Raw genomic sequence first — 21,706 nt, 5'->3', positions numbered from 1 at the left:
CAGCATGTGGGATCTTCCCGGAGCAGGGATCGAACCTGTGTCTCCTGCATTGGCAGGCGGATTCCCAACCACTGCACCACCAGGGAAGTCCCTGCCTATTGATTCTTTTTTTAAAATTTAATTAAATTAATTTATTTATTTATTTTTGGCTGTGTTGGGTCTTCGTTGCTGCGCACCGGCTTTCTCTAGTTGCGGCGAGTGGGGGCTATTCTTCGTTGCAGTGCGCGGGCTTCTCATTGCAGTAGCTTCTCTCATTATGGAGCACGGGCTCTAGGCACGCGGGCTTCAGTAGTTGCGGCACACGAGCTCAGTAGTTGTGGCTCACGGGCTCTAGAGCACAACCTCAGTAGTTGTGGCATACAAGCTTAGTTGCTCCGCGGCATGTGGGATCTTCCCGGACCAGGGATCGAACCATGTCCCCTGCATTGGCAGGCGGATTTTCAACCACTGCGCCACTGGGGAAGCCCTGCCTATTGATTCTTGAAGAGTTATTTAGGTATTCTGGGAACTAGTACTTTGTCTGTCACAAGTGTTGTAAATATTTCCTTCTACCTTGAAGGCAACAATCTCAAATGACCATTCTCTCAGGTGGAGCTGTGGCTAAGAAGCCAATTACGGAAATTTCTGCTATTTTTCCTATTTTATACACTGTTCACTCAGTATAAGAGACACAGCAAAAATGTTTTAGTTTAAGGTTATTTATTCCCCATACTCCTCACCCACACTCCCCACCCAAAATATCCTCTGGAAAAGCTGGGTTCTGGGAACACCACTTGCTCGTTTGGTGGAATGCTTTCTTCCTCCCCTAGCGCTTTGGTCAGAATTTTGGAAATTAAAGTGTAGCTTGACTAAATCTTCTCCTTTGCTTCCAGGGACCTCTGTGATGGAGGTTTCAGCCACAGACGCAGACGATGATGTGAACACCTACAACGCTGCCATTGCTTACTCCATCCTCAGCCAAGAGCCTGTGCTGCCACACAACAAAATGTTCACCATCAACAGGGACACGGGCGTCATCAGTGTGCTCACCACCGGGCTGGACCGGGAGGTCAGGGGTCAAGAGGATCCAGAGGGTATTGAGGGCAAATAGCTCGATCGTCTGGATGACGTAAAACTCTGCCGAGGCCAGCTGCTGCTTAGTATGGTGATGGTTCTGAGCTTTGTATCTAAACATTTGTCCAGAGGTTTGGGGCCAGGCAGGCAGGCAGGTTGGCATTTAAGCATATGAGAAAATAATCTGTTTCTATGCGATGGGCTGGGCTGTGCCTGATGTGGCTGTCAGTCCTGACTCGGGTGTGTTTGATCTCTACAGAGTTTTCCCACGTATACCCTGGTGGTTCAGGCTGCAGACCTTCAAGGTGACGGCTTAAGCACGACCGCAACAGCTGTGATCACAGTCACTGACACCAACGATAACCCTCCCATCTTCAACCCAACCACGGTAATAACCCTGCACCTCCTTAGGGAGTCTCCAAAGGTCCTTGGTTGTTTCCCAGTATCTCATGGGTGAACCCTTTGGAAACGTTTCCCAGACTAGTAAACTTGAAGCGAAAAAGCAGGCAGGTTGGGATGTCAGTTGTCTCTGCCCTCCTCAGCCTGGGGCCTATTGATACAGGTTTCTGAAGTTGCAAAAAGCACCTCTTTTTAGGTTTTTTTTTAAGGAACCTCCATATAAAGATGTTAAAAAAAAAAAAAAAGGAAAAAAAAAAGCACCTATTGACTCCATGTCCTCATCTTGGTAGCAGGTCTTACCAGGTTTTAGTTATTCACTGAACAAATATTCTCTGGGTTTATACCAGGCACTGTCTTAGGCACTGGGGATATTATCACAAACAAGGCAGACGACACTTCTATTCTTGTGGAGTTTATAGTCTAGCTAGGTTGATGTTAGACAACTTATATTGATTATTGTGTATAATTATATTAAATGCAGTCAAGGAGAAGGTATTGAGAGCTGTGTGAAAGAACCTGAAACCTTATTGTGTTACTTAGAAATTAGCTTAATGGTTAGTAGCAGAGATTTGACTCTTGTGGTTTAAACAAACGGTTGACTTTTTCTCTTGTGTCACAAACGGCCCAGAGGCAGATAGTCCACTCAGTCAGTAGAAACCAAGCCTCCTTTATCTGCTTTCCCACCGTCCTTGGTACATGGGTTCTATCCCCAATGTCACCTTGTGGCCCAAGATGACAGCTGGAGCTCCAGCCATATCTGTGCTTCGTTCAGGAAGAAGGCAAAGGCAAGGGGGCATAAGGCCTTGATGTTAAGTCAAGTTTTCTTATTTCTGTGAAGACCCATCCCACAAGTTTCATTTACCTCTTACTAGCAACTGCTGTCTGCAAGGAAGACTGGAAATACAGTATTTTCTCTGGGCACATTGCTGCCATCAACCATGTAGTTAATGAAGTAGAGGAGAGTGGATATTCAGTAGACAGTTAGCGGTGTCTGCCACTCTAACCTAGACACTGTGAGTACAGGAGGCTTAAGAAAGACAGTTTAATGCCCCACATCAAAAGGAAGCTTGATGAATAGCAAAAACTGAAAAACAGTCAGTGTAGTGAACCAAATGAGGCCAGGTCCTACAGGACCTTGTGGACTGAATTTAGAATTTCAGAATTTATCCTGAGTGCAGTGGGACGTTATCAAAGGGTTTTAAGTAGAAGACTGTAATGACCAGACATTTATGAAAATTACTGGTACCACTGAGAGTGATGGGGAAGACGGGAATGGGGGATAAACTACAGTGTCAGCAGTTGGGCCAGAGTATGCTGAGGGGCACGGACAGCCAGGGCCTTGGCTCTTTCAGGTACTCACAGGGCCCCTGGGTGCTGGCTTGCTCCACCAACAGGAAATAAGGGCCATGCTGGTAGGGTGGGCACTTCTTCCAAGACTCATCTCAAAGCTTGGGCTCAAGAAAGGACTCCTTAAGCCCCCTGAACCCTGGCTCCACTGCTGGGTCTGAGTATGTGCTAAGTGACACATCGTTTTCTTTGCTCTGCAGTACGTGGGGTCGGTGCTTGAGAACGAGGCTAACGTGGTCATCACCACACTCACAGTGACCGATGCCGACGTCCCCAGTACCCCAGCGTGGGAGGCCGTTTACAAAATATTAAACGATAACGAGAAGCAGTTTGTTGTCATCACAGACCCAGTAACCAATGATGGCATTTTGAAGACGGCTAAGGTTTGTATGGTTCCTGGCAAGATGCAGAAATTGACAGCGCAGCCAGAGGCCCTTGTCCCCTGGTGTCTTCTCTGAAGTAGATTAGCGTGGCCTTGGTGGGGTGGGGGAGGGCAGCTCTCCCAGATTCTGGTGGGGTTTGCAGTGACTCTTCAGGCTCATGTGAGAAATCAGGACGCTCCCACACCGCACCCTAAAATTGAAAAGGAAGTACCATCTGTTTTATTTTTATTATTGTTATTTTTTATAAATTTATTTATTTTATTTTATTTTTTTTATTTTTGGCTGCATTGGGTCTTCGTTGCCGCGCGCGGGCTTTCTCTAGTTGCGGCGAGCGGGGGCTACTCTTCATTGTGGTGCGCGGGCTTCTCACTGCGGTGGCTTCTCTTGTTGAGGAGCACGGGCTCCAGGTGCGCGGGCTTAAGTAGTTGTGGCACATGGGCTTAGTTGCACATGGGCTTAGTTGTGGGATCTTCCCGGCCAGGGCTCGAACCCGTGTCCCCGGCATTGGCAGGCGATTCTGAACCACTGCACCACCAGGGAAGTCTGTACCATCTGTTTCAATACGTTCTTTCTCTGAAACATTTGCCCACCCCCCCATATCCATTTTGCAAATGAGAAGAAAAATGGTTTATGGTCTCTGCTATTTTGCTGGATGATTTTAGAAGAAGGGCAAATAAGCCTGTGAAAGATGTCTAGGAAACTTGAACAGTAAGAAGTTGAGTGATTTCCTTGTTGAAGTTAGTCAAAGAGTTAATGAATGGATCCCTAGCTTAGCGCCAGAGGTTTGACTTCCCCTTGAGCAAGTGAGCAGACCCTTCATTTCTGAATCACTTAGTATGTCATCTTAACTCCCACTAAACATTTCTTTTTTTAAATTTACTTATTTATTTATTTTTGGTTGAGATGTGTCTTCATTGCTGTGTGCAGGCTTTCTCTAGTTGTGGCAAGCGGGGGCTACTCTTCATTGTGGTGCATGGACTTCTCATGGCGGTGGCTTCTCTTGTTGCAGAGCATGGGCTCTAGGCGCATGGGCTTCAGTAGTTGTGGCATGTGGGCTCAGTAGTTGTGGCTCACGGGCTCTAGAGTGCAGGCTCAGTAGTTGTGGCACACGGGCTTAGTAGCTCCGCGGCATGTGAGATCTTCCCAGACCAGGGCTTGAACCCATGTCCCCTGCATTGGCAGGCAGATTCTGCACTGCACCGCCAGGGAAGTCCTCCCACTAAACATTTGATGTCAGTGTTTTGTGTTATTATTCTATCACCAAAAGAAAAAAGGTAGTAATTTGAGTTCCCACCGTACACAAGGTCCTTCATAAAAGTTCCAGTTGATCCCTTACAGTGCCTCTGTGAGATAGTTCCTTTTCCTACTTATTTAGGTGTGGAAACAGACCCAGAGGTTCTATTGCCCAAATCACACAGCTAAGGAAATGGCCTGGCCGGGATTTGAGCTCACTGACGACTGATTCTGAGCTTCATATTCTTTTGTTTTTTTTTTTTTAATTTTATTTATTTATTTATCTATTTTTGACTGTGTTGGGTCTTCGTTTCCGTGCTAGGGCCTTCTCTAGTTGCGGCAAGCGGGGGCCACTCTTCATCGCGGTGTGCGGACCTCTCACTCTCGCGGCCTCTCTTGTTGCGGAGCACAGGCTCCAGACGCGCAGGCTCAGCAGTTGTGGCTCACGGGCCCAGTTGCTCCGCGGCATGTGGGATCCTCCCAAACCAGGGCCCGAACCCGCGTCCCCCGCATTGGCAGGCAGACTCTCAACCGCTGCGCCACCAGGGAAGCCCTGAGCTTCATATTCTTGCCACTAAACTTACTGGGGTTAGGGAGGTGGACAGCTGGGGTCGTTTGTCCATTTGCTGTTACACGGGCAGCATGTCAACATAGGATGTGAACATTCTTACTGGTCTCAGGTAAATAAATGACTTAATGTGCTACGTTTGTTAATAGAGGCTTGCCACTTGAGATTTCATGTAGCTCATCTTTATTCTTTTCCTGGGGTTCTCAACATGAATCTGGTTGCATGTTAGTCATTGGGAACTTTTTAAAAAATATTGACGTCCAGACCCCAACCTCAGAGATTCCTATTCACTGGCTCTGGGGTTAGGGTCCAGGCATGTGTTTTCTTTAAAAGTTCTCAAGTCAGTTCTTCTTTTTTAAAGATTTATTTATTTATTGATTGATTGATTGCTATATTGGGTCTTCATTTCTGTGCGAGGGCTCTCTCTAGTTGTGGCAAGCGGGGGCCACTCTTCATCGCGGTGCGCGGGCCTCGCATTATCGCGGCCTCTCTTGTTGCGGAGCACAGGCTCCAGACGCGCAGGCTCAGTAGTTGTGGCTCATGGGCCCAGTTGCTCCGCGGCATGTGGGATCTTCCCAGACCAGGGCTTGAACCCGTGTCCCCTGCATTAGCAGGCAGACTCTCAACCACTGCGCCACCAGGGAAGCCCAAGTTAGTTCTTCTTAATACAGCCAGATGTGAGAACCACTGATATATTGCTAACCAAAAAACAATAGTTAAGGATTTAATGTTTTTTTTTTTTTTTTTTTTTCTAACATAAAATGTACTTTTTCTGCTCTTTAGGGCTTGGATTTTGAGGCCAAGCAACAGTACATCCTGTATGTGGCAGTGACTAATGCGGTCCCCTTTGAGGTCACTCTCTCCACTTCCACAGCCACCGTCACCGTGGACGTGATAGATGTGAACGAAGCCCCCATCTTCATGCCTCCTCAGAAGAAAGTGAAAGTGCCCGAGGACTTCGGCTTGGGCCTGGAGATCACGTCCTACACCGCCCAGGAGCCAGACAAATTTATGGAACAGAAGATCACGTAAGTGTGAGGGATTTTCCACTGACTGGCAGCAACTGGCTGTGTGCGTACGTGTATGTATAAGATATTTCGTTCATGGCATTTTTATCATCATTGGTCTGTGGAAGATCCTTCTCTTGTTTGGCTTATTTATATTTTTATCCCCATTCCCCGCACCTTGTCCATTCCATCCATAGTCAGCCATTGTCGGTTTACTGTGCTTCCTCTCTTTGAATTCACTTAGTGTAGTAGGAATGTGGTTTTAATTTACATACGTGGTATTGTGCTATAAGTAGCTTACAGTTTCTTTTTTTTTTTTTTGTAAACTTGAAGGCACTTTTGTAATGTAAATCACAGCCACAGATGCTGAAAACACACATACAAACCAACCAACAGCAACACCACTGTGGCCACGTAAGATAAAGGATGTTCTTATTCTTTTGAGAGCTGGGTCTGATGACATACTTGGTGCTCCAGTGTGACAATGGTGGAAACTCAAAGGGAAGACTGTTAAGCACAAATCCAAGCATGGCACATCTGCGTCTTTTTAGTAATAGCATGATTTCCAGGGATAACAAAGGCCTCGGTCACTTCGTCTTCTCAGAGAGGGATTCCTACCTGTTAATATTTACTTTAGAGGAAACTATTAGAATGCTCTGAACTATTTAGAGAAAAGGTTATGCAAATCCAGTGTAGAGTCCCACTTGGTAATAAATTGAGCATGTTCTTGTTTGGAGGGGGAGGTGTTTGTGTTTTAGTATCAGTGCCTGTGACTTATTAAACGTAAAACAAACATGAAGTTTAAGTGCAGCTTCAATTTCTGAGTTATTCTGGGAAGTGCTAATTCTATCCTGACTGGAAGGGCTCATAAATAGCTTTAAACTGTGCATGTGCACCATACGGATATAAAGGATCCAGGTAGTGATATTAATGGCTGCTAGAGTCATTAGGTCAAGGATGATGAGGAATTTTTAAATGGAGGAACCAAGCTGGGACCATCCAAACCTTCTGATAGATTTTAACATCTGCTGGAAGAGCAAGGACAGCCCAATATTAAGTGCCACTCGAAGTGATTCAACAGCATGTATACAGTGCCACTTAAATATTATATTTGGGGGAGAAAAGAAGGGTTGAAACAGAATCTAATCAAGCCTTAGGATTTGATTTGGATGCCGTACAGAGAACGAACAAGTTAAATGCCGTGAGGAAGCAGTCAGCCAAATGCAGAATATGGGAGCTCTATGTCAGATGACCCAGTTTCTTTAGCAAATAATGACAGAAGGGTGAGGGTGACTGCTTAGATTAAGGGTATTGATTAAGAGAGGAATCAACCAATTGTAATGTGTAGACTATGCTTAAAGATGGATTCAAACAATCCAACTATAAAAGACACCCTTGAGGCAAATAGAGAAACTTGCGCATAGACTTGACATTAAGTAATTATTATTTTTGCTGGGTGTGTTAGTGGCATCGTGATATTGTAGGATTTTTTGTTTTGTGATTAAAGCCTTGGGTTGTATGGTTTCCATGCTGTGTTGATATCTTAGCTTGTAGTAATGAAATAGATAGTTCAAAGCATCTATTTGGGGAAGTTCAAGGACCAAGTCTTAACAGTGTTTGCAGAGACCCTTACCCCTGGAATAAAGACCACTTGATATATGTAGTTCATTGCTTTGCACTTCTAAGGACGTGAGGATAAGCCCACAGGTATCCAAGACCCTTTCCTCCTTCGATTTCTTTATTTCCCTTTCTGAGCCTTTCAATGACCTCGATAGATAACTGGGCAGTATATCTTTGTTTTTCATGCTTACGTTTCTTCTGTTTCTGGTATTCCTAATAAGGTGTGGCTTAACAGGATTCTCTTGGCATTTTGAATAATTTTTTGGGGGGTGGCTGTGAAAGACCAGAAGGAGCTTTACCCTCCCTGGCACCTCCCGTTAAATGCCAATAGTGCACCATACTCCCAAGTCACCATGTTAACCCAAATCTCCAAATGCTCATGGCGGGGGTGTTGGGTGCCATACCGTGACCATTTGAGAACTGCTGTACGCTTTAGGGGGGGGTCAGTCTGAGAGAAACTAAAGAAATCTGACATCTAAATGCCATGCCTAATCCTGGATTGCATTCTGGATTGGATTGGGACAGGGGTGTGGGGAGGGTGGTACAGTTTGGGGGAAATCTACAGTTTGAATATGTACCATGTATGACGTGGTAGTACCATATCAAAGTTATATTTCCTGAAATTGAAAATCAAATTGTGGTTATGTAAGAGAATGCCTCTGTTCTTAGGAGAAAACATACTGACATTTTCATGAATAAAGGAACATCATGTCTGCGACTTACTCTCAAATGGTTCAGCAAAACAAGAAATTATGTATATGTGTGTATCAACTTTTGTATATAGCAAAATATCGACAGTGGATGAATCTAGGTGAAGGGTACATGGATGTTCATCAAACCTTTCTGGCAAAATTTCTGTAGGAGTCATTATTTTTTTGAAATAAGGAAGTTAGAAGTATCTATCAACAAAGAGGAACCTTAACCTTCTTCAGCTACCTACCGTTCGCTGTTCCCGTTCTAAATCAGAGCTTGTGTCCTTCCAGGTATCGGATTTGGAGGGACGCTGCCAACTGGCTGGAGATTAATCCGGACACGGGTGCCATTTCCACTCGGGCTGAGTTGGACAGAGAGAACGTCGAGCATGTGAAGAACAGCACGTACATGGCCCTCATTATAGCCACTGACAATGGTGAGGATGCCCTTACCATTTGGTTTTTGCTGCTTCACCCTCCTGACCAGCTCACTGCCTTGCCCCTATCCTTTTGGAGGCATGAATTCTTTCTTCTTCTTTCATTCTTCAACAAAGCGTTCTCAAAGCATTGTCCAAAATGCACAGAGTTTAGGCCAAGCAGAAGTTCCTTTTTACTGCTCCCTCTGTACCTGAACCCCATGGGACCCAGACTGCCTGGGTTTAGATCCTAGGACCAAAGCTTAATACCTGTGTGAACTTGGACTTATTACCTAATTTTTAGGTCCCTCAGTTCCTTTATCCAACAAAATGATAATACCCCATCTAGGTTGAATGAGTTAATTTATGTAAAAGTGCTTGAAAGAGTGCCTGCTACCTAGTCTGTGCTCTGTAAGGACTGTTATTATCTTTATCATCATCATCATTATTAGCGAAGTGTGGCTCCTTCCAGACTGTTTCTGTGTATTCGAATACATTTATAAACATATAGAAATATGGTTTATTATAAAGCCACTATCTGGTTTATAGCCTATTTTTGTTTTTATTATAAAAACCATTGTCTTATGCGTGTTTAATTTTTTTTCCTTGAACATATGTCTTAAAGACACGGAGATCTATCTTGGCACATTATAGATCTACCTCTTTTCAATTAAATGATGTCATCTGCATATAGCATAATTTAACCATTCACACATGAAAAAGCACAGGGATTATTTCCAGTTCTCCATTATTTTTGTGAGTGACAGGTAAACATCATTGTACATGCCTCTGTGGGCAAGTGTTTCCCATGGATAGATATTCAGAAGTGGAGTTACTGTTAAAAGAGACCTGCTAGTTCCTGTGATTGAATCTGTTCCCCTCTCCCTCCCCAACCTCCCGAGGTAGTAATTCCAGATTTGACAATCCGGAAAGCAAAGGGCAAGGCGAGTAAGCCCGTGGTGGGGCTGGATGGGTGGCTAATGAGTGATGTAGCCTTCATCACGTTCTGAGCATGCTGCGGAGGGGTAACCCTGGCCTAGTCATTTAGAATCTAAAACCTGCTCCTGGGGCTGTCATTTGGGAGGCAGCAGGTTAACAGCAGAGAGCCATGATGGGGCTCCATTTGCAGAAATGTTTTGCGTAAAGGGGAAGCTAACCCATGGCTTGCGCAGCAGTGCTATGCTGGCCATCTGTCTCTGGCTGCACGGGAGTTCCCTAGCCTGGCCTGGAGGTAACCAAGAGTTGACAAGGTTCCTGTAAAGGGCCAGGGAGTAAATATTTTAGCCTCTGTAGACCGTACAATCTCTATTGCCATCATAGCCTAGAAGCAGCCATACACAGTTTGAAAAGGGGTGAGCATAGCTGTGTTCCTAATTTGGGCGGAAGACCTTAGTTTGCTGACCCCCGACCTAATACTAATGGCTAAATTATGGTACTTTTGAATATATTCCTTCAAGTGTTACTTTGTGCATGACTCAATACTTTGGATGTAGGTCTAAGAGGAGAATGAAGTTTCTTCAGAAAATCTATTATCTTATTTAAAAACATTTTTTAAAGTTTTCTTTAATTAAAAAGAATTTTAGGGGCAGTGGTTAAGAATCCACCTGCCAATGCGGGGGACACAGGTTCAAGCCCTGCTCCGGGAAGATCCCACATGCCGCGGAGCAACTAAGCCCATGCACCACAACTACTGAGCCTGCGCTCTAGAGCCTGCGAGCCACAACTACTGAAGCCCACGTGCCTAGATCAGGTGCTCCGCAACAAGAGAAGCCACCACAAGGAGAAGCCTGCACACCGCAATGAAGAGTAGCCCCTGCTCGCCGCAACTAGAGAAAGCCTGTGCACAGCAACGAAGACCCAACACAGCCAAAAATAAATAAAATAAATAAATTAAAAAAAAAAAGAATTTTAAATGATACTTGCTCATTGTTAAAACAAGAAAATTCAAATGATAAGTAAAAAGATCCATCCATGGGTGAATGGATAAACAAAATACGGTATACACATACACAATGGAATATTATTCAGCCTTAAAAAAGAAGGAAATCCTGTCATGTGTTACAATGTGGATGGACCTTGAGGACATTGTGCTTAGTGAAATAAAGCAGTCACAAAATGACAAATACTATGGGTTTCCACTTAGATGAGGTACTAATGTGGTCAAATTCATAGAAACAAAGTAGAATGGTGGTTACCAGGAACTGGAGGGGGAAATAGGGAGTTGTTTAATGGGTACAGAATTTCAGTTTTGTAAGATAAAATTATGGAGAGCTGTTTCACAGCAATGTGATTATACTAACACTACTGAACTGTACACTTTAAAAATGGTTGAAATGGTAAGTTTTATGCTATTTCTTTTAACCATAATTTTCAGAGGTAAAAAGAAAAAATAATCACTATAGCCGCCCAGGTATAAATATTTATGGGTTTGAGATACATTCCTCTGGGTTTTTTTTCCCTGCAATATACTAATATTGATGATGATGATTCCTTGAGGGTCTACTTTTTCTATTATCAAGTGCTATGTCAGGATGTAAAAGAAATACAAACAGACGTGTGTATAAATCTCTGAATCTAATTTGAAAAGCAACTTGCGGCAATTGTAAAAGGCTCAATCCTTTGATAACGATCTTAAAGCCTTAGAAGTTCAGAGAAGGAGAACTAGTAGGGGGTGAGGAGGACTTCTTAGAGTGGTTTAAAAAAGTTGTGTTTTTTAAAAAATTTTATTGAAGTATAGTTGATTTACAATGTTGTGTTAATTTCTTCTGTACAGCAAAGTGACTCAGCTATATATATATATGTTCTTTTTCATATTCTTTTCCATTATGGTTTGTCACAGAATACTGAATATAGTTCCCTGTGCTATACAGTAGGACCTTGTTGTTTATCCATCCTATATATAATAGTTTGCCTTTGCTAATCCCAAACTCCCATTCCTTCCCTCCCTCCATCCCTTGGCATAGAGATGTTAAAATTTAATGGATGAATAAAGTTATGTGTGAAGATGGAAGGAGTCCTTGGTGTGAGGAATAACTTGAATAATTGTTATCAAAGTGGGGAATAGGCATGTCAGAGGTCTGCCCAGCCAGGAATGAGGATGGCCTGGAACCGGCAGGACGGGTGGCTCTGTGGGCAGGGTGGGGCCTGGCGAGGGAGCCCTGAAGAGCCAGGAGAAGAGTTGGATTCAGTCTGATGGGAGGCACTAGGGATTCATCAGTGGTCCTGAGCTGTGACATTTCCTGTGTATTTTCTTAGGTTCTCCACCTGCTACTGGAACGGGAACCCTGCTCCTATTCCTCGATGACGTGAATGACAATGGCCCCATACCAGAACCTCGGAACATGGACTTCTGCCAGAGGAATCCACAGCCTTATATCATCAACATCATTGATCCTGATCTTCCCCCCAACACTTCTCCCTTCACAGCAGAACTAACACATGGGGCAAGTGTCAACTGGACCATTGAGTACAATGACCAAGGTGGGCACTTGAGTCTTATTTTGGAAACTTTGCTCTGACCCCGTGCTTCCCTCGCGCCTCCCGCTTCTGAATTTCCCTTCTCAATATCCACTTGTCACCCCCTTTATGTTGTTGTTTGTTTTTTTTTGTTGTTGTTGTTGTTTTTGTTTTGTTTTGGCTGCACCACACGTCTTGTGGGATCTTAGTTCCCCGACCAGAGATCGAACCTGGGCCCCCAGCAGTGGAAGCTCGGAGTCCTAACCACTGGACTGCCAGGGAATTCCTCACTTGTCATCCCTTTTAAGGCTTGTTTCCTTGTCCCTTCTACATTTGTGGCATTGAACCAAAGATCCCTTTGCGTTTCTGGTGTCTGAGTCCGTGACATACTGCCCAATAATCTACAACCCAAGCAGCTGTTATCTTCATTCAGCTTTGGAATGTCTCTAGTTCCCTAATAATTTTAATCTAGAATGAACTTTTTATCTCTCCTGATCCCCTCATTTTTGTTGCTTCCTCCAGAACATGAATCTCTGATTTTTAAGCCAAAGAAAACCCTAGAGGTGGGTGACTACAAAATCAATCTCAAGCTCATAGACAACCAGAACAAAGACCAAGTGACCACCTTAGATGTGCACGTGTGTGACTGTGAAGGGGTCGTCAGCAACTGTAGGAAGTCCAGGCCTTACGCCGAAGCAGGATTGCAAGTTCCCGCCATTCTGGGGATTCTTGGAGGCATTCTTGCTTTTCTGAGTAAGTGCAGCTGGCAAGTGTTTCAGCCTCTACCTTCTGAAATGGGGGAGGTTTTTCTCTTACTGAGCATTTCAGGGGTAAGTGGTCCAAGACTGGAAGGCTGCCCAGTCCTTCTATTTTGTTCTTTCAGCCTCTGAGGGCAGTGCTTCTCCAGCTTGAGTGTACACAAATCACCCGTATATGAGAATGCTGAGCCAGTAGGTCTGGGGTGGGGCCTCAGCCTCTGCATTTCTAACCAGCTCTGAGGTGATGCCGATGTTGCAGGTGTTTGGACCACGCTCGGAGCAGCGAGGCCTTGGTCAGTGCCAGCTCACCACCACCTCCTCCACATCCCACCCTGGAGGAGGGTGTAGAGGAAGTGGAAGGCACATATCTGGAAACTGAGCATATCACCTTCACTCACATCCCACCGGCCCAAACACGGCCACACCTGGAACCTCCCACTCTAAACGGGTGACCATATGTCCAGTTAAAACTTGGTGCCGAGAGTAGGGGTGGAGTGTGGGGTGCACAGTGAGTATCAGTGACTCAAAGGATGAAGGGGAAAAAGGTTACTGGGGAAAATTTGGCAGTTTCTGGCACAGTCCTTAAAACCAATATCACCTGAGCCTACCTGTAGACTGAGCCCTAGGGTGGACACAGGTGCTGTTATGGTTTCTAAAAGCTGGTGGCAGGCAAGTCAGAAAACCTCAAAGATAGTGTTGTTGTTGCTTTTTTTATCATTAGGAGCTATGACACGTGGTTCAGGTCACGAAGGTCCTTGCAGTCAGACGAGGAGGCTGTTGATTGAGTCTTGAGAAAGGTTTGGTGGAAGACAGGATAGCTGGGCCACAGGACTGGGGGAATCCTCACAGCCAGAGGGCCATTTGTGGTGGTTCCCACACCAGCGAAGGCACAGAGAGAGGAAGGCTTGACGGACTTTGTAGGGCAGAGAGGCCGACCTTGCTGGCGTAGAAGAAAGTCCTTAGAGGGGAGCAATGGGACCACCTGGGGGCTTTCAGTTTAGATTCAGCAGTGTTACTGATTCTGCTGCTTCAACAGATTGAAGAAGGGATTACCTGTTGGCCTTCGGGAAATGTTTGCAGTGTGTCCCCTTAGCTCCTGCCCTCTGCTGCATCCTCTCAAAATTGAAAAGGAAGGAGAGAGTTGTTTACAATTCAGTGAACTTTCTGGACCTTTCTTCCTCCAGGATTCACATGGCTTTATTGCCACCATGCAGTTATACTTAAAGCTACTATAAAAAAAGTCAATATTTTATCTAACTTTGCTATGGGTGTATTTCATTAGACACAGGGGCTGAGAACAACATTTCGGAATGTTCAAATGTGCAACATTTACAGCAGAAGCAATGCCAGTGTGCAGATTTCCAATGTCTTGTTCCTTATGGGCAGACATCGAAATTAAGCGTCTAAAGAATGTTCTAGAGAGACAAGAGGATATGAAGGTTTTTGTGTAGTCAACCAATATTTGGTTGCTTACTTTGTGCAGGATTTGTCTCCGACACCGGGGATTGGGGGGTTTCAGGACAGCTGAGTTGGGTGGTGCTTCCTGAGGGGATAACAATATGCCATGTTTTCGTTACTTTCCCTTACATAACATTTAAGTAATGTTTGATAAGAAGCATCCTTTTGGAAACGATAGCCCTCCTCTGGCTCTTCAGCCCTAAGCTCCACAGGGATGGGGGCTGTTTGCAGCTTCCACTGTTTTCAGTGCTGTGTCCTCAGGGCCAAGACAGGCCTGGCCCACATAGCAAGAACTCACTCAGTATTTCTGTTCTTGAGTCATGGTCCAGGGGGTTATATTGTTTATCTGGATAAGATCTTGGAATCTTTCTGATTTCAGAAACAGGTAGGTTGGGTACTTGCAAGTGTATGCCACCTCCTGTCTCAGTGCAGTGATGCTTCACTAGGTACTTGGGTATAAGGACCTATAAGTTAGAAAACACACTGAATCATATTTTTTTCCCATTCACAATAAATTATTTAATTTTTTAAAAAATTAAATATTAATTGTATATAGCCTGGACATAGCCCCCAAGATCAGATGAAAACCTTGAAAATAGATTTTAAAGCGTGCTTACATGATTTATCCTAAGAGAAGATAAGGAATATACCAAGTGCTTTGTTTTGTTTTTTTTTTTGCTGTTTGTTTATTTTTAATTTTAAAATTTGTTGGTGTTTTTTCATTGTGTACCAGGCGATTTTATAGTCTGTGCCCCACTCCCCCCCGCCCATAACTGAATAAGAATAATATGCATGTGTTAGTCACATTTAGGCTGACCCAGCCCTGCTCACAAACCTTCAGTGGCTTCAACTCACTCTGAATCAAAGCCAAAGTCCCTCCAGAGGTCCGCATGTCCTTGCTGCCCCTCTGACCCCCTCTCCCCTTCTTTCTCCCCTGGTGATCCTGCTACAGCCACGCTGACCCTGTCTTTCCTTAACCACACCCGTCTGCTTGGAGTCTTTGCCTGGACCATTTCTGCTGCCTAGAGTACTTTGCTCCAGATTTTGGGAAATGACTGATTGGTTTAAGGTCCAGTTAAAGACCACAGTTGAGTTCTCATGTAATTGTCCACTGTGTAGTGCTGCATATATTAACCTCAGGGATGTGAAGACATGTGAGTTGTCTTACAGCCATCTGTCTGGTCTGCAAGGCAGTGGTGCTCTGCGCCAGCTGCTGCTTATGGCCTTCTTGACCTGTGGCTCTCATCTCTCTCTTCCCCACTCCAGTCCTGATTCTGCTGCTTCTGCTACTTGTTCGGAGGAGAAGGGTAGTCAAAGAGCCCTTACTGCCCCCAGAAGACGACACCCGGGACAACGTTTATTCCTATGATGAAGAAGGAGGTGGAGAAGAAGACCAGGTGGGTGTTTAAAACCATGGGAGAAAGCTTAATGGCAATCTCTTTATTTGGAGGAAGCAATGATTAGGGGAAGACAGACATTTGAAATAGCTCTGTGTCACTTTGCGTAATTTTTTAAAGACCTTTCATCTACCCAAGAAAATAGATGTTGTCATTAACCATCATCATCACCACCATCATCATCATCAATACAACATTGCTAACATTTATTTATTGTTCAGATGAATGAACAGAGGCACAGAGCAGTTAAGCAATTTACCCAAAGTCACAGAGCTAGGAAGCAATAAAACCAGGTGGTCTGACTCCAGAGCCTACTCTCCTCACTGCTATTTCCAGGACATGAACTTTATTCAAATTATCTTTGACATAGAGCGACTGATCTGTTTTTTGTTGTTGTTGTTGTTGTTTTTATAACTTTATTTTATTTATTTATTTTTGGCTGCGTTGGGTCTTCATTGCTTTTGCGCGGGCTTTCTCTAGTTGTGGCAAGCGGGGGCTATTCTTCGTTGCGGCGCCCGGGCTTCTCATTGTGGTGGCTTCTCTTGCTGCAGAGCACGAGGACTGATCTGTTTTAATATTTTGTTTCCTTTGAGTTTGCCTTACCCTGTATTATTGAGCTATTACCACAATAATGCTGTATAACAGGCAACCCCAGAATGTCAGTGGCACACATCAATAAGCATGTTTTTCTCATGCGTTTGTGGGTTAGCTGGGACAGTTGCTGGTCTCAGCTATTACTCTATTCGGGCTGCTGTAACAAAATACCATAGACTGGGTGCTTATAAACAACAGAAACAACAGTTCTGGAAGCTGGGAAATGCAAGGTCAAGGTGCTGGCAGATTCAGTGCCTAGTGAGGGCCCTCTTCCTGGTTCATAGATGGCCCTTGTCTCACTGTGTCCTCATGTGGTGGAATGGGCAAGGGAGCTCTGGGTGTCTTTTATAAGGGCACTAATCCCATTCCTGAAGGCTTCATACACTGTCACAACCTAATCACCTGCCAAACGTCCTACCTCCAAATACCATCACATTGTTTCAACATGTGAATTTAGGGGGGACACAAACGGTCTATGGCATCTAGGCTCAGAAGAATGTGTGGGTTGGTTGGGGCTAGGCTGATATAGGCTGCGTTTGGCTGGATGGCTCTGTGCTGTGAGTTGTGTCCAGGAATGTTGCATGTAATTCCTATCTTCTTTGTCCCAGCAGGTAAGACCAAAGTACACTTAAAGCCTTTGCCTGTGTCACATGTATTAATGTCCCATTGGTCAAAGCAAGTCAAATGGCATAGCCCTACATTAATGGATTTCTGTTCTTTTCACAGAGGATAGGGTGGGAAAGGAGTGAATATTTGCAGAATAATAATCTAATAATCATACCCTATGAAAAGTTAATAAGGTAAAACAGTCTACATCTGTACCCACAAATGTTCCTCACAAGGCTTTTATGCTATATTTCCTTCCAGTGCTATTTGGAGACTCTTAGGTTGAAAGCTACCATTTCAGAAAAGAAAAAAAAACAAACCAGCTGCCATTTCAGATTACATTGGCACATGCTTGTAGATATCATACAGCTGACTGTTAAGGCCTTAGCCAGTACCATAGTCTGTAAACCAAATATGACCCTGTGTTTATGACTGTTTCTGTTTTACTCTTTGCTATGCTTTTACCTTTTTCTCTAAAGGACTATGACCTGAGCCAGCTACACAGGGGCCTGGATGCTCGGCCTGAAGTAACTCGCAATGATGTGGCGCCAACCCTCCTGAGTGTGCCCCAGTATCGACCCCGACCTGCCAATCCTGATGAAATTGGAAACTTTATTGATGAAGTAAGTAAGCAGAGTCAAAAGCCAAGACACAACAAACTCATCTCTAAACTTGGAAAGGAGCAGTTGTGTCAAAAGTGAGAAAAAATCTTTAGAGTCTTTCCTTTACCATGTTTTCACCCCTGAGCCCTATTTGTTTTTTGATTTGTGCTTCATCTAAATTTCAGAACTAATAGCACTTTGAATTAGTCTTAGGGAATTTGTAGAGTTCATATGGCAAAACCAAGACTTGCTTGAAAAGATTTAATAGAATAAGAAATGAAACTAAAGAGATTCATAGTAGATTTCAGTTTCGTTTCACTAATGGGTCTCTCTTTCCCTGCATTACATTGGAATGTAATGTTAAATGTGTATCACAAGGCTACCTGAGGGCCAGAAAAATAGTTTCCATATTGTATATATCAGAAATGCATTCAACTATAAATACCAGAAGCTTAAATAGATATGAGTAGATTTACCTCATGCAAATAGAAGACGAGGGTAAGCAGTCTAGGCTGGTGCATCACCCTTTTCTACCTTTCTGCTGCATGATCTAAGCAGATCCTGTTCTCATCCTTGTTGCTTTATGATCACAAGATGGCGGCCACACTTCCAGGCCTTGAGCCTGTTTTCCTGTCAAGAAGTAGGGAGGGCAGAGCAGAGGGCAAAAACTTTCTTCTAGCAAACTGTTAGGCAAGAAGGAAGTTCATCCTACATGTTATTGGCCAGGATTGTCCATATATGCAAGGGAAGATGGGAAATAGGCATTAAGTTAATTAGCTTAGGGTAAGATGAGGAAGAACTGGTGGGGTTAAGCAAAGAACCAAGTAAGATAATAATAGTCCAGTGGGATCTATTTCCTTAAACTATGTTACCTGATTACTTGCTCAGTTGCTGGAATGATTTTCAGGGCTTGTCTGATGGTCCAGTGGCCTTCAGCAAGTCTTCACGGTGGGGGGCAGGTTTTGCTTTAGCTTCCCTGGGGAGTTGTTGTCACCAAGGACTATATAAAGCACGGCAGTGTTGGAAGTGATCGAGCCAGATCCATTCTAGGCACTGGATCTTAGAGAAAACTGAGAACAGGAAGGGCCACTTTAAACCATCCCTTTCAGATACATCTGGATTCAGGTATTTTCCTCCATTCACATTCATTTGTGTATCATCATATCTGATTATAGCTATTTCTTAATTACAAAAATAAAATGTTTGCTATTTAAAAAATATAAATTATGGAAATGTATATAAAGAAAAAATGTGCAAGTCCTCCCTCAGTTCCCCTGACCATAATCACCAAAGTTAATTTAGCAGTTTGGCATTCATCCTTTCAGATCTTCTCGGGCTGAAATGCAGGCTGTGCGGCCTGGTAGGACTGTCCTCATTGTTTTTAGTCTCTTTCCATCCTGATGGGTTGGTGCTCATCTCCCCTGCCTACATATAATTTACCAGTTTCGTTTAGGGGGAAAACATTCTGCATACTTTCTCTTTTCATTAACAGTGTATCATGTCCATCTTCCGTTCCAGTATGTATTACATTTCCCTTGTTGGTGTTCAGTGCTCCTGGCGTTCTGCAGGACGGTCTCATTGTTGTGCCGTAACGCTTGGCTTTACGCACCAAAAGAAGGCATCTTGCCTAAGATGACAGGTGTGCGATTCCTCTCAATGAAAGATCCTATTGTCTTCCTTCTTTAGAACCTGAAGGCAGCGGATAGTGACCCCACCGCCCCACCCTATGACTCTCTGCTGGTGTTTGATTATGAAGGAAGCGGTTCCGAAGCTGCTAGTCTGAGCTCCCTGAACTCCTCGGAGTCAGACCGAGACCAGGACTACGAGTACCTGAACGAATGGGGCAATCGCTTCAAGAAGCTGGCGGACATGTATGGAGGCGGCGAGGACGACTAGGGGACTCAAGACCGATGAGACAGATGGGTCCCTACACTCATGTGATGGGAAATGCGGGAATAGTATTCCTGGTGGTTTTCCAGCTCCCTTCACTTGAGATATGTTTCTGGAGAAGAGACCCGTGATCAGTGATAGGATAGTTATGATTTCCACTTTATAGATCTAATCTGTGTGTTAGAACGATTTTGACTTATTCCATGAATCTTTTTTTCCCTTTCATCACTCTTTACATGATGACGATGTCCAGAAGACCCCCAAATTTTAATATTTCAAAAGAGTAGCTTCAGCCTCAGAAGGTTCTGCTGGCAACTGGCAGATTTCCTTAAGGGCTTTGTCTCATTTTTAAAAGGAAGGTGAGGGGTCAATTTCCCTATTGTAGATATAAAGAAATTAATTTGTGTGCTTTTGTTCCTCCCGTCACTGCACTGGTGTCCCATGTTCTAATATCCATTCTTACTTCCTCTGAATTCTATTACATTTCTCTGATGCAGAAATTATTGGGCTCTTTTAGGGAAAGAGGTTTATGTCTTAGTCTGGCTGTATGCTGACTGGGTATTGTGTACTCCTAAGACCTTTTAACGGTTTTTTCCTTTTCCATCTCCTGAACACGTAACTTGAAATGGGCATCTATCCAGTTTACTTGTTCTGAGTAAGAGTGTTTGTTATGTGAATGTCGTTATGGGGTGCTTTGGTTCTAAACAGGGAGCCTGGACCAGAAAAGGTGGTGAGTTTTCAGGTGCCACTGAACTTTTAATGTTCATTTTTCCCTAAAACAAAAGAGTGATATATTCCGGGACTCAGAATAGTGCCTGAAGTGCTGCAGCCAAAGACAGAAGCTGGCTCATCCCAGCAGAGGGGAAATGTGAAAAGTGGCTGTGGAGATGGCAGGGGAGATTGTCACTGAGCCTGGAAATTGAGCCAACTGAGGCTGAAGACGGTTGAGGTGGCTCTACCTCCAGCCCTGAAAATTCTGAAAGAGTAGAGGAATCTCAACACGTGTTTCCTGCCAGGATCCTTGTACCGTGGTTTGTACCCAAAGCACAGAATCCCCAGTGCCTGCTTTTGTTGATGTCTATAGAAAATGCTGGCTGGTCTGGACACATTTGCCCCAAATTCCAACTGTGCATGAAAACTTCAGAATGTTTTAAAAATCCAAAATTTTTTTTTTCTTAGGAGCAGGAAGAAAACACTCCTTGAAAGGGTGTTAGCAAAGGGAGGTGAGGGTAGGGAGAACCTTAATTTGGATCCTTTTTTAGTTGAAATGCAACCTTTAAGAAACTTTTGACAACCATAGACCAGAACTTTATCTAAATTGCTTCCCTATCAGCTGTTTTTGGAAGAAAAACCCATCCCTGCAACCACTTCTTAGAACTGTCTTGATTTTTCAGCAATTTAAACTCTAATGTAGTTCTGTGTAGAGAATGTCACTGTAGTTTTGAGTGTATATGTGTGTGGGTGCTGATAATTTTGTATTTTCTTTGGGAAAAGGAAAACAATTCAAGGTGGAAAAATTATTCTTAAATATTCATTTTTATAAATTTTATTAAAGAATTTTGTTACACCATTGTCAAACTTGTTTTATTTGATTACACAATTCCAGGCCAGACAGACAAATGGTTAGGTGAGCTTATTCAAAACATGGAGCAAGAAGCTTCATATTAAAATGACTTCCCCTGAATTTTGTGTCATTCTGTTGGGGCAGAATAGCGGGGAAACTGTGCACCTAAGGCCACTTTATTTGAAGGATATCCATCCATGTGGCATGTAGTGAAACCAATAAAATCTCCTTGTCAGGTGGCTACTGTGGGTTGTGCCGAGGGATAGAAAGAAGCAGGGCTTCAAATAACATTGTAGGTCAGCAAAGTTAGTACAGGGCAGTGGTTCTCCACTGGGGAAGATTGTGGCCCCCTCCCCCAGGGGACGCTGGCAATTTCTGGAGATACTTTTGGTTGTCATGACTGGCGAGGTGCTACCAGCATCAAGTCCAGGTCAGGGACACTGCTAAACATCCTACAACACACAGGACAGCCTCCCTCCACAAAGAATTATCAGGCGCAAAATATCAGTAGTGCTGCTGTTGAGAAATCTTGGTATGGGCTTGCAACTTTCCTTTGCTGGAGGGGTATGACTATTTTTGGTAGACTTAAAAATTGTAGTAAAATATAACATTTTACCATTTTAAACACTTTTTTAAGTGTGTGATTCAGTGGTATTAAGTACC

General features: G+C 43.9%; 2 protein-coding genes across 3 annotated transcripts in view; both read left to right on the top strand.

Annotated features, from left to right (window-relative positions):
* The window catches only part of CDH1 (cadherin 1), a 76,579-nt gene extending 55,528 nt beyond the window's left edge, over positions 1-21,051 (top strand). For both annotated transcript variants that reach the window (XM_082369806.1, XM_082369805.1), the window contains 10 exons: positions 873-1,048; positions 1,313-1,441; positions 3,000-3,182; positions 5,767-6,011; positions 8,594-8,739; positions 11,974-12,198; positions 12,697-12,927; positions 15,657-15,787; positions 17,467-17,610; positions 19,276-21,051. In XM_082369806.1, coding sequence (XP_082225932.1) covers positions 873-1,048; positions 1,313-1,441; positions 3,000-3,182; positions 5,767-6,011; positions 8,594-8,739; positions 11,974-12,198; positions 12,697-12,927; positions 15,657-15,787; positions 17,467-17,610; positions 19,276-19,485 — 1,820 coding nt within the window. In that variant the 3' untranslated portion in view covers positions 19,486-21,051. The remainder of the gene's footprint in view (positions 1-872; positions 1,049-1,312; positions 1,442-2,999; positions 3,183-5,766; positions 6,012-8,593; positions 8,740-11,973; positions 12,199-12,696; positions 12,928-15,656; positions 15,788-17,466; positions 17,611-19,275) is intronic.
* The window catches only part of HAS3 (hyaluronan synthase 3), a 229,423-nt gene continuing 207,865 nt past the window's right edge, over positions 149-21,706 (top strand). The window contains exon 1 of the mRNA XM_082369887.1: positions 149-198. The gene's annotated coding sequence lies outside the window, so the exon portion shown is untranslated. The remainder of the gene's footprint in view (positions 199-21,706) is intronic.

Source organism: Balaenoptera borealis (genome assembly GCF_965194805.1).
Source record: "Balaenoptera borealis genome assembly, chromosome: 19".
Classification (NCBI taxonomy): Eukaryota; Metazoa; Chordata; class Mammalia; order Artiodactyla; family Balaenopteridae; genus Balaenoptera; species Balaenoptera borealis.
This window is presented reverse-complemented; position numbering and strand designations above follow the sequence as displayed.